Consider the following 19,893-nt stretch of genomic DNA (forward strand, 5'->3'; position numbering starts at 1 on the left):
CAAATAAAGGCCAGAAATAAGCACATACTGTGTTCGTGACAGTAATTTATTTGCAACGTATAAGGACGGGGGTCAACCCATAGTTGGTGGCTTCTACAGTGGTCCCTCCAAAACTCTCCATTGTCCATTATTAATCTTTTTTCTTTTTGCCACTAGACCCCAAAGCCAAGAATGAATGAAAAAAATGTAAAGCAGCATTGATTAAATATCTATGTGGATCTTATATTTCTAACAATAATAGATATAGATGTGTAATAACCATCTTCCATAAAATTATAAGGCCTAGAATTATGTATTTATGCCTGGCTGATTTATTTGGTATGAGGAATAAGAAGTATCTATAAAAGACAGGTTTAAAATCCTCATTATTGGTTCATTTTGCCTAATATTAAGTTTGCTTCCCTGACAGCAAACAGAAGCTTACCATGTTTTCCAATACTTATTCGGATATCTTCCTTTAATTAAGATTTGTCATCCTCCTCATTAGCATACCGACTCATCCTATCTCTAGCAGGACAGCACTATCCATCATGCCTCATGGTTGATGTAAGTAAACCTAAAATGGTTATGTGGAGCCACCATCCATAAAGAGAAAACTCCCCTCAAGGCTCCACATGATGGCTTATCCTCCATCTGTGTCACTAGTTTTGCCTCACTCGCCCCTTTCCATCACTACATTTTGCTTCAAAAAAGACATTGTCATAGCAGGCGCCATGTCAGAGGAGTCCAGCACAAGGCACAGAACAAAAGAGATTACTCGGAGACACTGAAGATGAATCTTTGATTTCGTTAAGTTTCATAATGCACTTTAAAAAGCCTGTAAGGAGGGGCACCTGGGTGGCTGAGTGGGTTAAGCCTCTGCCTTCGGCTCCTGCTCAGGCTCAGGCCATGATCTCAGGGTCCTAGGATCGAGCCCCACATCGGGCTCTCTGCTCAGCGGGAAGCCTGCTTCCCCCTCTCTCTCTGCCTGTCTCTCTGCCTACTTGTGATCTCTCTCTCTCTCTGTCAAATACATAAATAAGAAATCTTTAAAAAATAAGTAAATAAATAAAAAGCCTGTAAGGAGTCCGACGCCATGTTCCACAAAATTTCTTTAAAGGGAAAAGCTACATGATGTTAGTTGTTGAGAGCTACCATGAATAAAAAAGGGCAAGCTCAATAAATTATCCAAAGGATACTTGTGTGTAGCCACAGAGGCCAGATTGATAGATTGGCTTTTGTTGTTGTTTTTGTTGTTGTTTGGTCATATTTGGTTCCACTGAACCATAGATTAGATTTCAATGCAGGTGGTACTAGATATTCACAGCAGTCGTGAACATGAAGATCCCTAATAAAGCATTCAGACTGCAAGACTTTCTGTAATAAAATGTCCTAATGTGCTCTGCAAGGTAAGTTGAAAAAAATGTACACAGAGCTAACTTTGAGCAGCTACATACTATGGTGGCTACATTTTCATTCTATGGAGGACATCCACTGAAAAATGATTTTATTTGTGGTGTTCATCTGAAAATCCTTGTTTTAAAGAGTATTGATAATATCTAACATTAATTGAGTGGTTGGTTTTTTTTTTCCTTGAGAGGTATTATTCTGCTTCTTTTATAAATGAGACAATGAGGTAAAGGGTGATTACGGAACTTGCCAAGTCCCACAGCCAGGAGGTGGTCAAGGTGGGGCCCTGTGCAGGGGGGCTCCAAGGCTAATTTCTCAGCTACACAGATGTGAATTCTAGAGCAGGGTAAGTTGTCTGCATGGGGCACAACCAGTTCTTCCTATTGTACTTGGTTAAAGATGAGTAAGAAAAGATTTCTTTTCTGTGTCAGAAGAAAGAATTTCCAGTTCATCCAGGAAGGATTTCAAGTCATTAAATGTAAGCTAAAAAGTAGAGAAGCTAGAATATGCCCAGACTTTTCTCTGATGCAAAGTCTTCTCTGATCCTTTAAGAGGCTGTCCTTAACAGAGACTACACACCTTAAGCCATTATTAAGGGGCTGTTTCTAGAACATAAAATTAATAACTGACAAGTCTATGTAAGTCAGACCGGTGCTTCTCAAACTTGGGTACTTTTTTTTTTTTTTAAGATTTTATTTATTTATTTGACAGAGGGAGATCACAAGTAGGCAGAGAGGCAGGCAGAGAGAGAGAGAGGAGGAAGCAGGCTCCCCACTGAGCAGAGACCCCGATGCGGGGCTCAATCCCATGACCCTGGGATCATGACCTGAGCTGAAAGCAGAGGCTTTAACCCACTGAGCCACCCAGGCGTCCCCAAACTTGGGTACTCTTATGTACCTTGGGGTTTGTGGTACTTACTGGGGACCAAGTATTCCCAGAAAAAAAATCTTTCTGGTGTGTTGATTTCACTTTAATATTTTGGATAAAATAATTCAATTTGTAACCAAAGTGTTTCTACGTTAACATGAACAAGGATATTGCCCAAGCTTTTATGAGAAAATATACGATTTTTTGTGTTTCATGCTTGGATGGAAAGCTTCATTCATGTTGTACCCCAGATCCTGAGGAAGAACTAGTTCCTATTTCAAGGCCCAAGGGCATGTGGATAGAAACATTTGAGAATTAGTCTCTATCCCTTTCTGATCCAAAGCTAAACAGCAAGGGGAAAAAAAATCACCAGCAGTGGCAAACTTACACTGTTCATAAAAGATTACAGGTGATAAAAACTGTAGAAATGGTCAGTAGTAAATTAGCCTGGCTAAAGCAGGCCTGCTCTCCACATGAAATGTTGGCTACCGACTCTAGCTCTGAAAGAGTTCAGGTGGCAATTCCTCCTCAGCACTGCTCCCTCGTCCTCTAATCCCAACTGCCATAACCTCTCTCCTCATTTCTTCAATGGCCCCTCTATTTCTTCACATAGCACAGAGGTTTTATTCCAATATAAATCAGGTAATTTCATTCTCCTGGTTAGTAGTCTTTAATGGATTCTCAAAGCACTCAAAATCAGACCTATCCTTCTTCATCATTAGCTATAGAGTCCTACGTCATCTGGCTCCTGACTCCTTCTCCAACCTAATTTTCTGCCATGTTCCCATTAGCTCCTCTCTTCCCAGACAAGTGGGACTGCCTTATAGTCCTAGAACAAGCTAAACTTATTTCTGCCTCAGTGACTGGCCTTGTTATTTCCTCTTCCTGGAATGTTCTTTCTCTGATCGTTATATCACCACTTTTTCTTGTTATTCAGGTCTCAGCTCAAATGCTATCTCCTCCGAGAGATGTCTCCTGGTTATCTTACTTAATACTGTTCTCTTCCCCAATCTCTATCACATTATTCTATTTTTTTCCTCATAGTACTTACTAATATTTGCACTTGACTCATTTATCTGTTTGCCTCTTACTTGACACAACAGAATGTAAATTCCATAAGGACAGGGACCTTGCGTGGTTTGCTCACCACTGTAACTTTGTTGCTAATAACCAGGCTTGACCTATGGAAGAAGCTAAATATTCACTGAATGAAGAAATGAATGAGTGAAAGAAAAAGAAAACTGGAATACGTTTTAGATACCATATCCAGTAAGCTAATGTTCTTTAGTCTGGGGAGAATAGAATAGAGGCAGACTCTAGTTAACTGGGCTCGTACCTATTTAGTAAATAAAAAAGTTAAACTGGTGAATATCAGCGTCACAATTTGGAGTCATTCTGGAAGGTTCCTGGGGACAAGAAACTTTTCTTGAGACTTCACTTAGCTTCTGCTTCTTGAGCAACCGAATTATGTGAGGGAACATTATGTAGAGTCAATGAGAAAGACACCTGGGTATACTAAGAAAAAGGCCAGGTGAACTTGGTTTCTCTCACTGGGACATATATGGCTCATAGTTATAATTTAGGTTCCTGGCCTTCATAATGACATTTATCACATTCATTACTTGGTAATTTGAGTCCCCACCTCTTGAAAGATCAGTTATAAATTGCATCTCAAAGTTTTTTGGTTTCATTTTAGTATCGATGATTTGTTTGTGTATCCTGAGAATAGTGAGCCAGATGGTAAGGGTCTGTGGTTTGCACCTCTTCTGGGGGACCAGGTTACCACTTGGCCCAGTAAAGGTAGAATCCATAGTTGCAGGTAATATACAAAGTGGGTACTGTTCACAGGTGATCATTGCTTGTTCATGGGTTTCATAATTCTTACCTTCTTACTCCATCCAAGAACAACAACAGTAACAACATAAGTGAACACCAGCTCAGAGAAACAGAACAAGCACTAGACTTGGTATTTGAAGACGTAGGTTCTATATCTAATTCTAATACAAGTTACGGGATTTAGGGATAGCCAACATATCATTCTGGGCTTGTGTTCCTTACCCATCAGCAGAAGGAAGATTAGACTCTAGATTCATTGCTGGCCCTTCCAATTCTGAGAACCTATAATTCTTTGAGCCAGAAACACATCTCAGCATCACAGTGACAGATTTCCAAAATAGTATACCAACAATCTAAGACCAGATATCTACATCACAATGAACACTGATTTATAGGGTACTCGACAGACCTTCTATTAAGAAAATTTTATCCAGGGCCTCTTTTTTTGTACTTTCCCTAAATCAACAGAAAAACATTTCTCAGTTTTCTCAGGTATACATTCCCTCAAATAGAAAGAGTTTAAAAAAATTCCAACTAAGTTAGTGTAGCATTTTTCTAATCAAAATTCCTTTAAAAAGTTCTTACCGTAACTTCCCACAAAAAGTGAATATGCTTTAGGAAAAGAGAATATTTCTCACAATACATAAGAGATCATGAACATCTGGAATAAAAAGTTCCCAATCTGAGGAGTTTTATGTTGTTGAAAGGTTCTTATTTCACAGAAATGTTTCGCCATTAGCCTACGTCCCATCATTAGAGATCAATTACCTTGATTTATTGTTTAAGGAAAATTCAAAGTGGGCCTCACATATAAGCTACAGTAACACCTTAGAATAATAATGAATTTATCTAGCCCCTTAAAAATGACAACTTTAACACATATTATCACATTGAAATTTCACAATTCCATGAGGAAATTAGAAGACCCTTTATCTCAAATTTATAGATTTAAAAAATCAAGACACAGAGATTAAATGGCCTGTTCAGGGTCACCTAGGTGTTACATTGGTAGAAGCAGAACTAGAACCAATCCCTGATATAAACCCAGTCCTGTTTATCCAATATTTTTCTGTGGAACTGAATGCATAAATGGGGCACAGGGAGTAATATGAAGATAAGCCATGGGAACACAGACCTGAATTTGAATTCCGATTCTGCTATCTGCTTGCTGTATGATGCGAGGTAATTACGTAAATGCTTTGAGTACTCCTGTTATTTATAAAAATCAAGAATAATAATATAAGCAAGGGCAATAATATATATTAAGGGACTTTGTGTTAAGAGTGTACAGTAGTGATCTTTTTGTTTTTACTACTCTATGTATTTCAAATTTTACAGGTAGGTTGCATATGACAGAAAAGATAGGAATATAAAGACAACGTAAAGGTAGAAACCACTCTCTTTTAGAAGTCTTATTTTTCAAGCTGTGATGGTTGCTTCATTTTATTCTATTTCACATTCTTCTGCAAATCTGCATGTGCTGTCCTCTACCATGAACACCCTGATCCCTTGACCTTGATCGATGCCTACACCTTTTTTTCAAACTCCAACTGAAGAGTTATTTCCTCTTCAAAACTTTGATTCCACAGGCTTTTCCTTGGGCATTCATCTAAAACCCAAGTTCATTTACCAGTACTTACTAAGAAACTCCCATGGTGCTAGGGAATTCTGCTAGGGGTGCACCAGAGCACTCCCTAGAACCGATCTAATTTTGTTTGTTGCTGTTACTAGTTGCCACCCTTTGACATTTTAGAGACCTTTTACTTTTAAAGGATGAGAACTGATATAAAGTTGCCCACGTTTCACTTTCTAAGTAAGGTTATGGTAAAGTTAAAAAAAAAATAAAAAAGGACATGGTAAAGTAAATATCTGCCATTTCCTACTACACACACAAAAACGACATTTTGATACGAAGACATATAATCTCAGAATTTAAAAATTAGTAAGTTAGGCTTTATAGAAAACTCACAAAGGCAGTCTGCATAATCAGGGAACAGGCATTGAGGGATCCACCGGTTTACCTATATTTTTGTCCCAATCTGATATTCTTAGATTTGTTGTTTCTTACTCAATTTTGCATTCCTGGTGCAGTGCCTGCTATCCAGTAGGAAATAGCCAATAAATATTGATGAATGAGGCAATGAATTTGCCTTTGAGCAAATACCTCTGAGATCCATGGCAGGGGCCTACAGCACAGACCCCTGTGAGAGGACAAAGCAGAGGTGCGAGTGGGAGATGTGTGTGTGCGTGTGTGCTTAAAGTGATACAATTTATTTCATGAGTTCGCCAGGCACTAGCCATTCAGGAGATTCTATATGAAGCTTTTAGTGAAACTGCCCTGCCAGGGAACAAGAGAGGAGGGGGACAAGAACTATAATACCAAGGCATAACCCTATAGGAACAGGCGGACTCTATTCCTAGGACACTGTTAAAACAATTCATGTGACATCTTAGGTAGTAAGAATTATAACAAGTATAGTTACTGCAAATAGGTAACACTCATCTAAGATTCATGATGTGTCAGGCTTCCGCTTTAAGTTCTTTGCACGTGTTACGTCATTCAATCATTACAACAACCTGCTAAAAATGTGATTACTATTTCCATTGTATAGATGAAGAATCAGGTTTGCAGTGGTTGAACAATTTTCTGGTGGTCATATAGTTAACCAATGGTAGAAATAGGTCTCAACTCTCATCTAAATGCCTTTAGAGCTTTACTGAAATGCTTGGGTCCCTTTAGAGCTACATATTTCTCTGATGAACAGTTTTATAGGACTTGGTTTTCATTTTAAAAATAAGGAGAAAATTACAATGTTTCCTCTTAGTCAGGATTTTGTAGCTGGCAGGGCACACACAGTTTTTCTGCCTAAAAGCTGGGTGACTATAAGCAACTTATTTAACATCTTTGAACTTCAACTTCTCCACCTATAAAATAGGGATGACAGCCATTCTATCTGTGTTTGGGGAGAGTTAAATGAATAGTGTATGTAAAGAGCCTGGATTATGAAGGGGATTTAATCAATTTTAATTCCATATGGGATCTAGTATGATAAAATAACATTTTCAAATTAAATTCATATCAAATATTACTGATAGAATGAAAGCAAATAGATCATTGCTCTGGTGAATAAAGGTGCCTATATTTATACAATTCTTTAGAGAGCCATGAGGATTATCTTTGCTGCAGCCCTCATTTTAATTAAGAGCACAGAGATTAGATGTTTCAGCATAGGAAGAAGTTTATATTTGATTTATACCCCAGATGCACATTTGCAGCATCTAAACATTCCATTCCTTGGCTAAAGATGTAACAAGCTACTTCAGCAAACCTGAAATTGCAAAATAAATGGAAAATGCTTAATCATTTAAAAAGAAATAGCAAAGGAATGAAAAGACCAAAGCAGGCCTGGGTACCGGTGAGGGAAGCTAAGCGGCAGGAAGCCTCCTCTATTTTTTTAAAGGCTGACAAATGGCTTCATTAGACAGGCAGGATATTAAACCAAAAGTGTTCATCTCTATCATTTTTACACACAGACACTTTCAGAAAAAGTGTGTATGTATTTATATGTAATCTCATTTCAGGTAAAAGTATTGTTCACTGAGAAAAGCAAGTTGAAGAACAATTTCTAAAATATGAACTTTGTAAAAACAGTATCAAGCCCCATCTATATCTGATTGTGAGTTTGTTTGGGTTTGTGTGAACATGCAGAAGGTATGAAAGTTTCATGCCAGGATGTTACACTGGGAACCTCAAGATGGTTGCCCTGGCAGGATCTGGGAAGAGGGTTTTGTTTCTTGAACATTATCTCATTACTTCACCAAATGCAAAGAGCATACATTACCTTGGAACAAAAACATTGAAAGATAAAAAAAAAAGTACATTTATTCTTATTTATTCCCATATCCATTTGTGGATTTACTCATTATCCAACATTTACTGAATTCTTAATGGTGACAATTAAGTCAAGGAAGTTGGTCTGTTTTGTGAACAGTCACACATGACTTTTTCATAGGTGTGCTGCCTAAACTTGGCTTTACTTCATGGCATTAGCAATATGATTCTGGGCTCTATCCTCAAACCCTGTCCTGTTCCCTTTGGAATTAACAGTGTGTATTAGAATCAAACCATCTGTAGTTAATGTCACCCCTTTTCTTTCTACCTGTAGCTACTGTGCTGAAGGAAGGGTTGACTCACTTGCCAACTCCACTGAACTGTGAGTAGCCACTGGAGACAAAAACATGGTATTCAGAGTCAAAAGGCAAAGGTTTCAGTCCTGACTCCCCACTAAACAGAAATGTAGTACTGGTATGTTACTTATTTGAACCTCAGTACCACCTCCTCTCAAGTCAGCTATCTGACAAAATGGCTGTCGAGCTCAAACGGCATCACGTGTGAAAGTCTTAATAAACTGCAAAGTGCTGAGTACATGTGTAATACCACTTCTTACAAAGAATTAGTGATTTTGATTCCTAATGATACATGTTTGTAAGAATTTGCAGATTTCCACTGGAGACAAGATAATAATAAGTTTCAGTGGTGCTCAGAAACTTGAGTTAGCCCCCAAAGCAATGGCTGACATTTTAGGCAAATGCAGTTTCTTCCCGTAGTGATCACAAGTCCAATTAACCAATAAGCATATCTGACCTGGTGTAATCATCTTCAACAAGCATGTGCTTTGGAATCGGTGAGTACCTTCCTGGAGAGATGGGCGGCAGGGAAGTTTTATATTCTAAAGTTCCATTGTTGCCAGAGAGTAGATGGTTTTCCATCGGTGGAGAATAAGCTAAGGGGTGAAAAAGAGAAAAGAGAAGAAACCTGTTATGTGGGTGATTCAATGTGTCATGCTACAGTTCTGTTAAAAATAGGAAGACTTTGCTACATGCTGAGGATTTTCTTGTCTCCCAAGAGGGAGGAGTTACTGTTTGTTTGCATTTAGTATGTACAAGCACATGGTGCTTGACCTTTAGGATTGGAAAGATGTAATAACATTTATATCTATAAACCCATTTTGTATAATTAGGTGAAGAGAAGAATTGGAGGGGGGAGCCAGCATATGCATTTTCAGAAGGATGATTAATTTTCTATTGAAATAAAAATGCTAGCTTTCTAATTGCAGAGCTCACATTCTTTTCACATAATTAATATTCAATCATCAAATCTAGAAGGCTCCTGGAGCAAGTTCTTGTGTAAGACTTGAATCCCAAAATATGCTGTACTTACCACCCCAGAAAGGCCCAGGACACTGGCCTTTCTTAGTCCTCTACAGTAATTCATCATCCTTTTGAATGTATGAAACCCCCTCCTGCCTGCTCCACCCCTCTCTAGAAATCCATTTCATACACTGAGAAATCCAACCCTGATAGTGCTGTTCTCCTGCTTAAGTGTTCTCCATTGCTGCTACTGTACTGAATATAAACTTTTCCTTTTGTCATTCTTACAAGATTGATCCATTTTAATAACCCATACCCTAGAGTCCTCTAAGACAGCTCTTCCCAATATTTGTGCTTTCATCAGTTACCTATAATTTCTGTCTCTTAACACATCTCTGATACTGAAATTTCATCGATTCTTTAAGATACAATTCAAAGGCCACCCCTTCCATAAAGAGTTTTATGATCATCTGAAGACAGGTAGTATCCCTTTCCTTTGAATACCCAAAAGCATGTATGTTTTTATCTCTCATGGTATCCCTCTTACGTTGCCAAATATTGCTGTTATTCATATATCTGAATTCGCCTTTCTTCCAATAAAGGCCATGATTGCATTTCCTTTCTATCCCACATATTACCTTATAAGGTGTCTTACACATATTGAGGTTACTCAATACATATATTTTAAATTGAATAGCAAGCTTTGTTTTCTTGTTTTTATCTCTTTAACGTTGACCTTATACACCCTTCAGGAAGTAGCTCAGAGTCTCAAGGCTGATTTTTCTAATTCATTCAGTTTGAAAAACTTTTGAAAGTTAAAATTCTTTCATATCCTAAGGTGAGGTTGATCTTAGCTTCCTGCATGCTTGAGAAAAAGACATATTTTGGGGGCAAGTCATTTCCAAATCATCATTAAGAAAAGCAATAGCTAACGTAATGAGCAGGTAACAAAATTATTCAACCTTTAAGTTTCCCTCAAGAGAAACAGCTAAGTCTGAGAGAGGTTAAATGACTTGCTTAAGACCATAGTACTAATTAGTGGCAAGTCCTGAAGCTATTCCGAGATCCCAATCTAACAACTGGTTTCTCAAAATTTCGGAATGAGCAAGCTTACTGATGTTAACTATCCCTTAAACTCAGGTAGAAAAAAAAAATTGCTTCTGAATCTAGTCCCCAAAGACAGAACCTTAGATCAAGTTCTTGCTGACCTACTAAGAAGAGAAGGAAATATGGAGCTTCTGTAGGAGTGGATTTTGTAGGACTCAACAAAGCAGCATCTCAGAGTTAGTTTTTGTCCTAGAAACCCCCACCTACAACTCATTTCTACTGCCATAGTGGTTGAGATCCCCGCCCCCTGCTGCTTTCCTGCCAATATAATATTCAGGTAAAGGGAAGAGCTATGGCCATGGTGATTGAGGATCATAATGTTTCCATTCAAGTGCAAGATCCTCTCCCCCAGGAGGGAGAACAGTGCTGTCTCTGGTTTTTTTGCTAGTCTTTCTCTTTCTTCATTGGCAACTATGTAGGTTTGAACTAGGAAAGGGGGATAAATTGGCATGAGAGCTATCATACTTTAGGGCCTTGAGAAATAGACTTTAAAAAGGTGTTGCTCTTACGTTACTGTAATGACACTGTCCACAACATTCCTCATTAAGCCTTTCTTAAATGGTGAACTTTCTAACCCACCAGGGTGTCCCACCTTCAAAACACTAGTTAAGGCCTTGTAAGGCAATCAGGGAGTGAAGTACAGCGTTCCTTGGAACTATTTCCACAAACTAAACAAGAGCAAAGATGCAGAGTACTTTGCCAAGTTTTGCAGAATTCCGATTCTGTCCACCTAGCTTTGCGCAGTGGCAGTATCGTAGCCAATGAGGTTTATCCGAGGCGCGATTATTGCTAACCGATTCCGTCCACCTGGCGCAGGGATACTGAGCGTGGCACTTACAGTGAGTAATATCAGGTGGACCATAAGGATCAGTCATGTAAATGGTGGTGGGTTTGCCGACTTTTAGATAAACGACATCGGATGTGTTCTTCAGTATAGCTACTGCCTCTTCATGCGTCACTTCTTCTAAACTGTAGTTGTTTACCTAAAAGGAAAATAATACTCAATATTAGAGTCAAATCTAGGCGAAACAGGCAAAAGCATATACAGGATTATTTAAACATTAAATAGCAATGATTACAATCCAGTATCTACATCATACTTGGACAGAAAGATGGATTTATGGCATTAGCCAAAGCAGATAAGGTACCATTGTTGATGCTACAAAAATTAAACAACACCACCACCAAAAATAAAACAGCAACAACAAAAAACAAAGTTGCTTCTGTCTTTTTCTATGAGAAAGCAATGTATCACAATGCAAATCAGAATACTATTTGTGGATAAAAGAAAGGAGGGGTCAAATGTCTCTCTTCCTATGCTATGGTTTTTCCAATTACAAAGGTAATACATACTCATGGAACTAAAAAAAAAAAAAAAGGAGAAGAAGAAGAAGAAAAACTAACCAGTCTCTCTATTTGGGATATATTTTTAAAATAACAGAGACCATATTATACATATTGTTTTGGAAACTGCTTTTTAAATCTAAAGTGACTATCGGTCCATATCATAGTATATGGCAACAACGTGACTTTGTTTCCTAGAGAGCATTGTGTTGCATGGTTGTAACCTAATGGTTTAACCAATCTGTTACTAAAGCATGTTTAGTTTGCTTCTCATTTTTTTCTACTATGAATAATGTTGCAGTAAGCTTCTCTTTTCCATATTTGCACACAACTTTGGTGATTTTTTTTTTGGGGATAAATCATACAAGTGGAATTGTTGGACCAAACTATATGAATATTATAAGCCTTCTGATACCAATTCTTAAAGTGTCCTGTGGAAAGAGGCACAAGTTTACTCTTATACCACCACTACACAAGAGCCCTATTGTTCCTACAGTTACACCAAATTTGTTTTTTTTCCCCCCACTTTAAAAACTGTTCCCATCTGGGGGGCTGGGGGGCTCAGTTGGTTAACCCTTGACTCTTGGTTTTGGCTTAGGTCATGATCTCAGGGTCATGATTGAGCCCCATGGTGGACTGCCTGCTGGGCGTGGAACCTGTTTAAGAGTCTCTCTCTCACTATTGCATGCTCTCTTTCTCCTCCCCACCCCCTACCAACAAATAAATAAATAAATAAATAATTTTCCCATCAAAATGTTATTTAACAAGTTGATTTTCTAAGGCTAATATTAGTAAACGGGGCTTGGCAGGTGAACAAGTTCAAGGGTACTCTATTCCCATCCACTTCAATAGCAACTCCTGCTTTTTACTGGACAGAAGAGCCTGATGAAAGTGCAATTTTACTTCATGGCAGTGACATTATAGTGGAATCTCTCCAGCACTTCTCTTAGATGGGTTTAAAACATTTATGATGTTTTTTAAATACCTACATTATTCTTATTTGGCTATTATTATTTTAATGGAGTTATTCTTTAGTTAATTTCTGCTGAAATGATGCATAAAGTAAATGTGCCAAAGAGCACTAGATTGGATCCTGTACATATTCTTTGTACTATTTAATTAGAACTTCAGTCATAGAAGACCTTGCAGCATTGCCTTTTTTTTTCCCCTTTTGCCTATGTTCTACAAATTCCATGTGTCAATTAATCCTTGATGGTGTAGCTGAAGTTAGGGACCCCGGAACTGGAGGGGTATGTGTATGAATGCTGACCATGAACTCTCCATTAAGATTTCAACTTTCCCACTGGTTCCTATAGCTCTCTTCTGCACAAGTGACATTCTCTTATATCCTTTTGTATTTCCAGCATCTAGCACTTATTCATCCATTGGTCAATGCATTTCTATTATGTGTCAGTCATGGTTCTACATATTAGATATGTAATAAATAGGATGAAAATCATAATCATAGCCAAAACTTACAAAGCCTATATTACACTCTGGGAACTGTTCTAAGTCATTTACATACATTAACACAATCGAACCTCACAACAACTTGTGTGGTAACTATTACAGTTACTTTCATTTTACAGATTAGAAGAGCATGTTTCCAAGAGGTTAAGAAACCTGTTCAAAGTCATTGATCTAACAGTGGTAGAAGCCGATTAAAAGCAAGCAATTTGGATCCAGACACCAGGCTTGTAACCACTCATCTATATTCCTTTTTCAGATAGACAGAGAAGGTCCCCAGTTCCCTTGAATCTCATATTCTACTAAGATACACTTCAAGTTTCAAGCACGTTTACTGAGAAGGACTTTACATACAGATTCTCAGGTACCACCAGAGAACTCTTCAGACCGGAAAGAAGTTGAGCAAAGGGTAGAGGTGAGAAGTGGGGATAATGGTGGTTTATAATAGTAGAACTTCAGTTGGTTTTTATTTGGTGACTACAAAGTGTTGGAACACTAACACGGATTTTAGTTATGGAAGAGGTGGCATGATATTGGCAACAGAACATAGTGATTAAGAGCACATGCTTCTGAGTCACGCAGACCGGGATCTGAGTCCTGGTCCTGGCTCTTTCCAGCTGTGTAACTTTGGACCAACTTACTTAATCTTCTTAGCCTCAGTTTTGACATCTGTAAAATAGGTATGATGATAATTGCTACCTCTAAGGGTTATTGATATAAATGTATTAGTCTATGTAAAGTGGCAGGAATATTAAAATTCTTATTCATGTTAGCTTTTATTACTATTACTATTGTCATCATATATCTCTCTTCTCAGGAAACAGGAATGCTTGGTGAAAATTTTTGCTGAGCATTTTCCTGTAAACATCTGTGAACTGATGAGTTTAATTAGGGTACTGTTGATGAGGCTTCTGTGTGGTCTTTTTAAAAATTCAGAATAGTACAGGATCTGGACCAAAAAGTGCTCTTTTGTGCTGAAGTCTTCAAAATGTTTTTCACGAAAGTGGGTTTATTTGGGTTAATTATGTGTGTGCATTATCCTATGAACTCTCAAGATAAAGGGCCTACAGCTGGAGCTGATTGTACACAGAGAGAAGGGACATTACACTGATTGGCTAGTTGCTCTTGTCATTGTTTTTTATTGTCTTTTTTCTTTTGCATCAAGTATCTGCCTATAATGGTGAACACTGAACAACTGGCCTGATTTCAGAAAAAAAATTATGTGCATCTGAATGCAGTGTTTCTGTGGGCACACTACACAGAGGGGGGCATGTGTGCAGCCTGGCCATATGTTTGCAATAGGATGAAGGACTGAGGCCAAGCAGAGAGGTTAGAGATGAGAGGACGCATTTTCTCCAACAGAAAAGGGAGCACTGAATTTGAGCACGATGCAGAGACAAAGGAGGGCAAACTAGCTGAAGAAAGAGGTGCCAAAAAACCTGCAAGAAGAGCAGGGTCAGTGTTGTGGGAATCAAACTGAGTGCAAGCAAACAGGTATGTGATGGGACAAAGGTGGGAGGTGTGGCATCAGGAGAATGATAATAAAGAGGAATGGGTGGTGTACAGATGGTGAGATGCTGACCTTTCCGTATTTATTCAGGAATACCAACACGTGGCACAAACTAGGAGGTGGACATAAATATTACCTGAGACATAGTACAAGGAAATGGGGGAACTCTAGAAACACTAAAAAAAAAAAAAAAAAAAATCACGAACTCCAAAGTTAACTTCTAAGGAGATAAAGTTATTTATCACTAGATGAGATGAATTAAAAAGGAGCACTAAGTAATGGATAGAATTGTTGAATCACTGTACTGTACCTCTAAAACTAATATAACATTGTATGTTAACTACAATGGAAATGCAATTTTAAAAAACCTAATAAAATTTTTAAAAATTAAAAAAATAAATACAAATAAAAAAGTTGACAAATCTAAAGTGCTAACGTCAATGATACGAAAATGAATATGCATAAGCCAAAGACTAAAATCTCTGCAGTACACTGCAATTCATGGATATAAAAAATTTTATTTTAAAAACAGTAACCACGAATAAATAGGGAACAATTATAGTTATCTCTGGATAATAAATATCTTATTTTTCACCTTTTCAGCAATGATCATGCACTCGTTATAGTTAGAATGAAATTAATTCTATATTTTAAATGAAAAAGAAAAAAAAAACCTTCAAATAAGAACAGAAACAAAGTGGGGAGCCTGGGCACAGTCAGTTAAGTGCCTGACTCTTGGTTTCAGTTCAGGTTGTCATCGCCGTCATGAGCTAAGGGTTGTGAGATCAATCCCCACGTCGGGCTCCATGTTCAGCATGGAATTTGCTTAAGACACTCTCCTTCTGCCTTTCCCCTCTCTCAAATAAACAGCTAAATCTTAAAAAAAAAAAAAAAAAAAAAAAAAAAGAAACAAGATAACCCCAGAACCAAAGTGCAGTGGCTTCATTATGAAACACACATAGCAAGATCTCAGGAGTGATGGAAAATTGGAATGGAGAAAAAGGAACTTGGATTCTAACGGCCAGTAAACTGATTTAATTTTTTAGAAAAAACTGCCATTATTTTAAGCCTAGATGTTTCTAGAAATGAAGGTAACTTGGCATAATGAGAGTAAATGTAGCATCACATCTGGTTTCAATTCCTATATTCATGAATTTTGGTCAGTTAAGATATTTATTGAGCATTAAAAATTCCTTATATGCAAAATAGGGATGATACTAATTTATTTGTTGATTTATTTGTGTTTAGGAGAAAGGAGGGATACCATGAACATGAAAATACATTGTGTAAGATAGAGCAGTATACACAGAGTCATCAAACTTTACAATCATACACAATGTTTCTGCTGATTCTGTTGCTGAAACTAGCTCCTTGTGTGAAAATGATCACACCCTACCTTCTACAATAGTTAATCTTGCAATGTCTCTTCCCTGTTCAAGGACTGATTTTCTAAAGGGCAATGATTAGATTGCTTCCCCGCCCCCCCCCCCCCCCCCCCCGCCCGTGCTTTTTTTGGACATTGGAGTATAGCTGACACACAATGTTACATTATTTTCAGGTGTACAACACAGTGATTCAACAAGTTTGTGCATGATGTTTTGCTCACCAGAAGTGTAGCTACCATCTGTCACTATGCAACACTATTACAGTATCACTGACTATATTCTTTATACTGTACCTTTTATCCACCCCTCCCCAACTTACTTATTCCATAACTGGAAACTGGTATCTTATTCACCATTCACCCTAATTAGAGTGTTTTCATCTTTGTAACCCTCCAACTGATACTATAAGTAGTAGGCACTTCATAAATGTTGAAACAATTAGATAAGTAAGTTAAAAGTAACATTCCATGTACAATGAATTATGGATCACTGAAAAAAATTAAGTTAAATTTAAAAAAAAGTAACATTCCAAAGGAAAAGCTATCAAAATTCCCTAATTTATAAGACGAAGGAGGCATTTGTGTTGAGTTTCTAGTTTACATTTGTGTTGAGTCAGAAAGGATAAGAAATGAAGGTCATTCAACAAACAGCACACGTTTACAGGACACTTACTCTGTGGCAGGCATGGGATATAAGGATGAAAGGTTGGTACAGAATGGGAGTAATGGGTCACATCAGAATATCAAGGACACGTTCAAAACTCCAACAGTGTGAATTTCTTTCTCTTCCATTAATTGTTGATGAATTTCTTAACTTTTTATTCTACAGATAGAGCAAATAACGACGACGTCTTGACTGACTTTTCCAGTGTCCTCTAGAGCAGTGTCACCAACGTGGACAATATGATATGAACCCCAGGGCAGTCCACTGGATACAGGAAGAATTTTGTATCTGAACTTCTATTTATATTTATCACACTAATTATCATCTTCCTATTTTTTATGTATGTTTTAAAATGCAAATCATGTATTAGAATAGTGATATATGTATGCAATATAAAATAGGGAACTAGATATATATACATATATATATATATATAAAAGAGGCAATTTTTTTGTGTTTTACTGATGGAAATAATTTTGAAACCACTGCTCTGTAGTAGGCATCTATATATATTAACTTAATATTAAATTAATATATAGAGAGCAAATTCTATAACCAGTGTTAAACCAAATATAAGCAAAAGAAATAGAAAACAACATAATGGAAGGTTTTAACCCTCAAATAAGATATGTCATTGCAACTGCACTGCATTTTAATTTTATTACATTTGAAAAAAAATTATAACTGAGTCCAAGAAATAATTATCCAGATTTTTCCCCCTTGTGTTTCAGAAAGTACTCTAATTACAGGGGAAAAAGTATGAGGGGTGAAGTATTTCTAAATGCTTTTCAGCCCATTGTTGGAAAATGCTAAATGATGCTGTACTGACTTGATAGAAAGAATGTTGGCACCAAAGTCACCTTCAGGAGAAGCACTAGAACAACAGCAGAACAGGCTAGAATGTGATTAGATCAGTGTAGGACTGTGGCTCTTAGCCTGACTACACATTGGAATCACCTGGGAGACTTAAAATTATTTCTTTAAAAAGGAAGCATGGTGCCTACCTCCAAGATTCTCATTTGATTCTTCAGGGTTGATTGAGGCCTGGGCATCCAGAGTGATCAAAAACTTACCATGTGATTGAAATACGAGAGCAGGATTAAGAACCAGAAGGGCTGTATAAACTGGTGGAGGGGATGTGGCAGTAGGACATTGACATCTGGGTCTGAATCTGATTTCACAATTTATTAGTTATGTCATATTGGAAATCCCTTTGTTATCTCTAAGCTCCAAATTTCTCTTCTGGAAAGAAAGAGTAACAGTACTGGCTGCCCTCTCCATCTCCCAGGGGCTGGAGTGAGGACTGTGTGCATGCTGCAGGTGAAAACTCTTCCACGGGGAAGAGCCATGGGCAGAGAACATTACCCATTTCAGTTCTCATCTAAGGTCAGTCTAACAAATGAAAGTGCTTTCAATCCTGCTCATTATTCAGAAATTCTTACATATCCACACTGCCTTCAAGGTGATTTTCTTATTAATATTTGGGTGAAGCTAGGCAGTTTTGTAAATCACCAAAAAGATTTAATTTAAGTGCTCACAACTAATACTTGTTCAGAAAATTGTATTGTTTCCACTCACATTCCCTAAATCCACTTAATGTGGATTAATATTAATATTAATTTTGAAATAAAATTAATATTAATTTTGAAATAAAAATAAGAGTCACTTTACACCGGTCAGAATGGCCAAAATTAACAAGACAGGAAATAACAAGTGTTGGTGACGATGTGGAGAAAGGGGAACCTTCCTTTCACTGTTGATGGGAATGCAAGCTGGTACAGGTACTCTGGAAAACAGTATGAAGGTTCCTGAAGATGCTAAAAATAGAGCTACCTTATGACCTAGTGATTGCACTACTAGATATTTACCCTAAAGATACCGATGTAGGAAAAAGAAGGGGCACATGCACCCCAATGTTCATAGTAGCTATATCCACAACAGCCAGACTATGGAAGGAGCCGAGATGCCCTTCAACAGATGAATGGATAGAAGATGTGGTTCATATATACAATGGAGTATTACTCAGCCATCAGAAAGAATGAATACCTACCATTTGCATTGACATGGGTGATAACTAGAGGGGGTTAGGCTAAGTGAAATAGGTCAAGCAGAGAAAGGCAATTATCATATGGTTTCATTCACACGCAGAACATAAGGAATAGCATGGAGGACCGCAGGGGAAGGGAGGGAAAACTGAATGAAAAGAATCAGAGAGGGGGCCAAACCATGAGAGGCTGTGGACTCAGGGAACCAAAGTGAGGGTTTCAGGAGGGAGGGTGTCAGGGGATGGCGTAGCCAGGAGATGGGTATTAAGGAGGGACGTGTTGTGATGAGCACTAGTTGTTATATGCAACAAATGAATTGTTAAACACTATATTAAAAACTAATGATGTACTATATGCTGGCTAACTAAACGTAATACAAAAATTAAAAAATAAAATAAGCAAAAAGTCACTCTCACACAGCACATCGAGTCTACTCCCCTGAACACTAGTTCTAGGTGCTTTAAGTTCCTTTGCTCACTTGAAGCAAAGTGCTGCATAATGAAGTATGTTTGAAGATTATAGTGTTCAAGTTAACTTAGTTCCTTGATTACAGAACTTCACTGATTCTTTAATATACTTAAGTTCATTGAGAATCTGTAAGAGAGGTGAGATACAGGTTGTAGAATTTCCCAAACTTAGTTGACCTTTTCATGTGACACAATAATGAGATTAATATTTTAAAACACTCTTGGGAAACACTGATCTAAGGCACTGCTACCATGCTATAGAGGCCAAAACAGAGGACCAAAGATCTACACGACTTGTCCAAGGTCATTTAGGTCAAATTAATTCTGGTTGGCTGGCTGTGAGTCCACCGTCTTCCCACTTCACTTCAATGCCTTTCTTACCTTTCCCCTTCTCTACTCCTTCCCTTTAAGGAAATAAAAACACAGACTTATTCTCTGTAAAAATGTAAAAGTGCTCTTACTGACAATGTTTTTCTTTCAAGGTCAAGCAAAAGTTATGAGAAGAGGAGACTAAGACTATAAACTTCCAATTACAATGCAATGGAAGTTTCAACAATTAACAGCTCACATCATTGCTGTAGAAAAGACAGTCAGATGACCCTGGATTCAAATTTTCTGGTATTGTGTAGAAAAAAGATGAAGAAGATGATCACTTCTCCATA

At 37.6% G+C, this 19,893-nt stretch overlaps 1 protein-coding gene across 7 annotated transcripts in view; it reads right to left on the minus strand.

The window, feature by feature from the left end:
* The window catches only part of DLG2 (discs large MAGUK scaffold protein 2), a gene marked incomplete at its 5' end in the record, with an annotated part of 887,937 nt that overhangs the window by 463,232 nt on the left and 404,812 nt on the right, over positions 1–19,893 (minus strand). For all 7 annotated transcript variants that reach the window (XM_080815305.1, XM_080815304.1, XM_080815303.1 and 4 more), the window contains 2 exons: positions 8,738–8,876; positions 11,189–11,333. In XM_080815305.1, the coding sequence (XP_080671431.1) occupies positions 8,738–8,876; positions 11,189–11,333 (284 nt within the window). The remainder of the gene's footprint in view (positions 1–8,737; positions 8,877–11,188; positions 11,334–19,893) is intronic.

This window comes from Martes martes (genome assembly GCF_963455335.1).
Source record: "Martes martes genome assembly, chromosome: 10".
In the NCBI taxonomy this organism is placed as follows: domain Eukaryota; kingdom Metazoa; phylum Chordata; class Mammalia; order Carnivora; family Mustelidae; genus Martes; species Martes martes.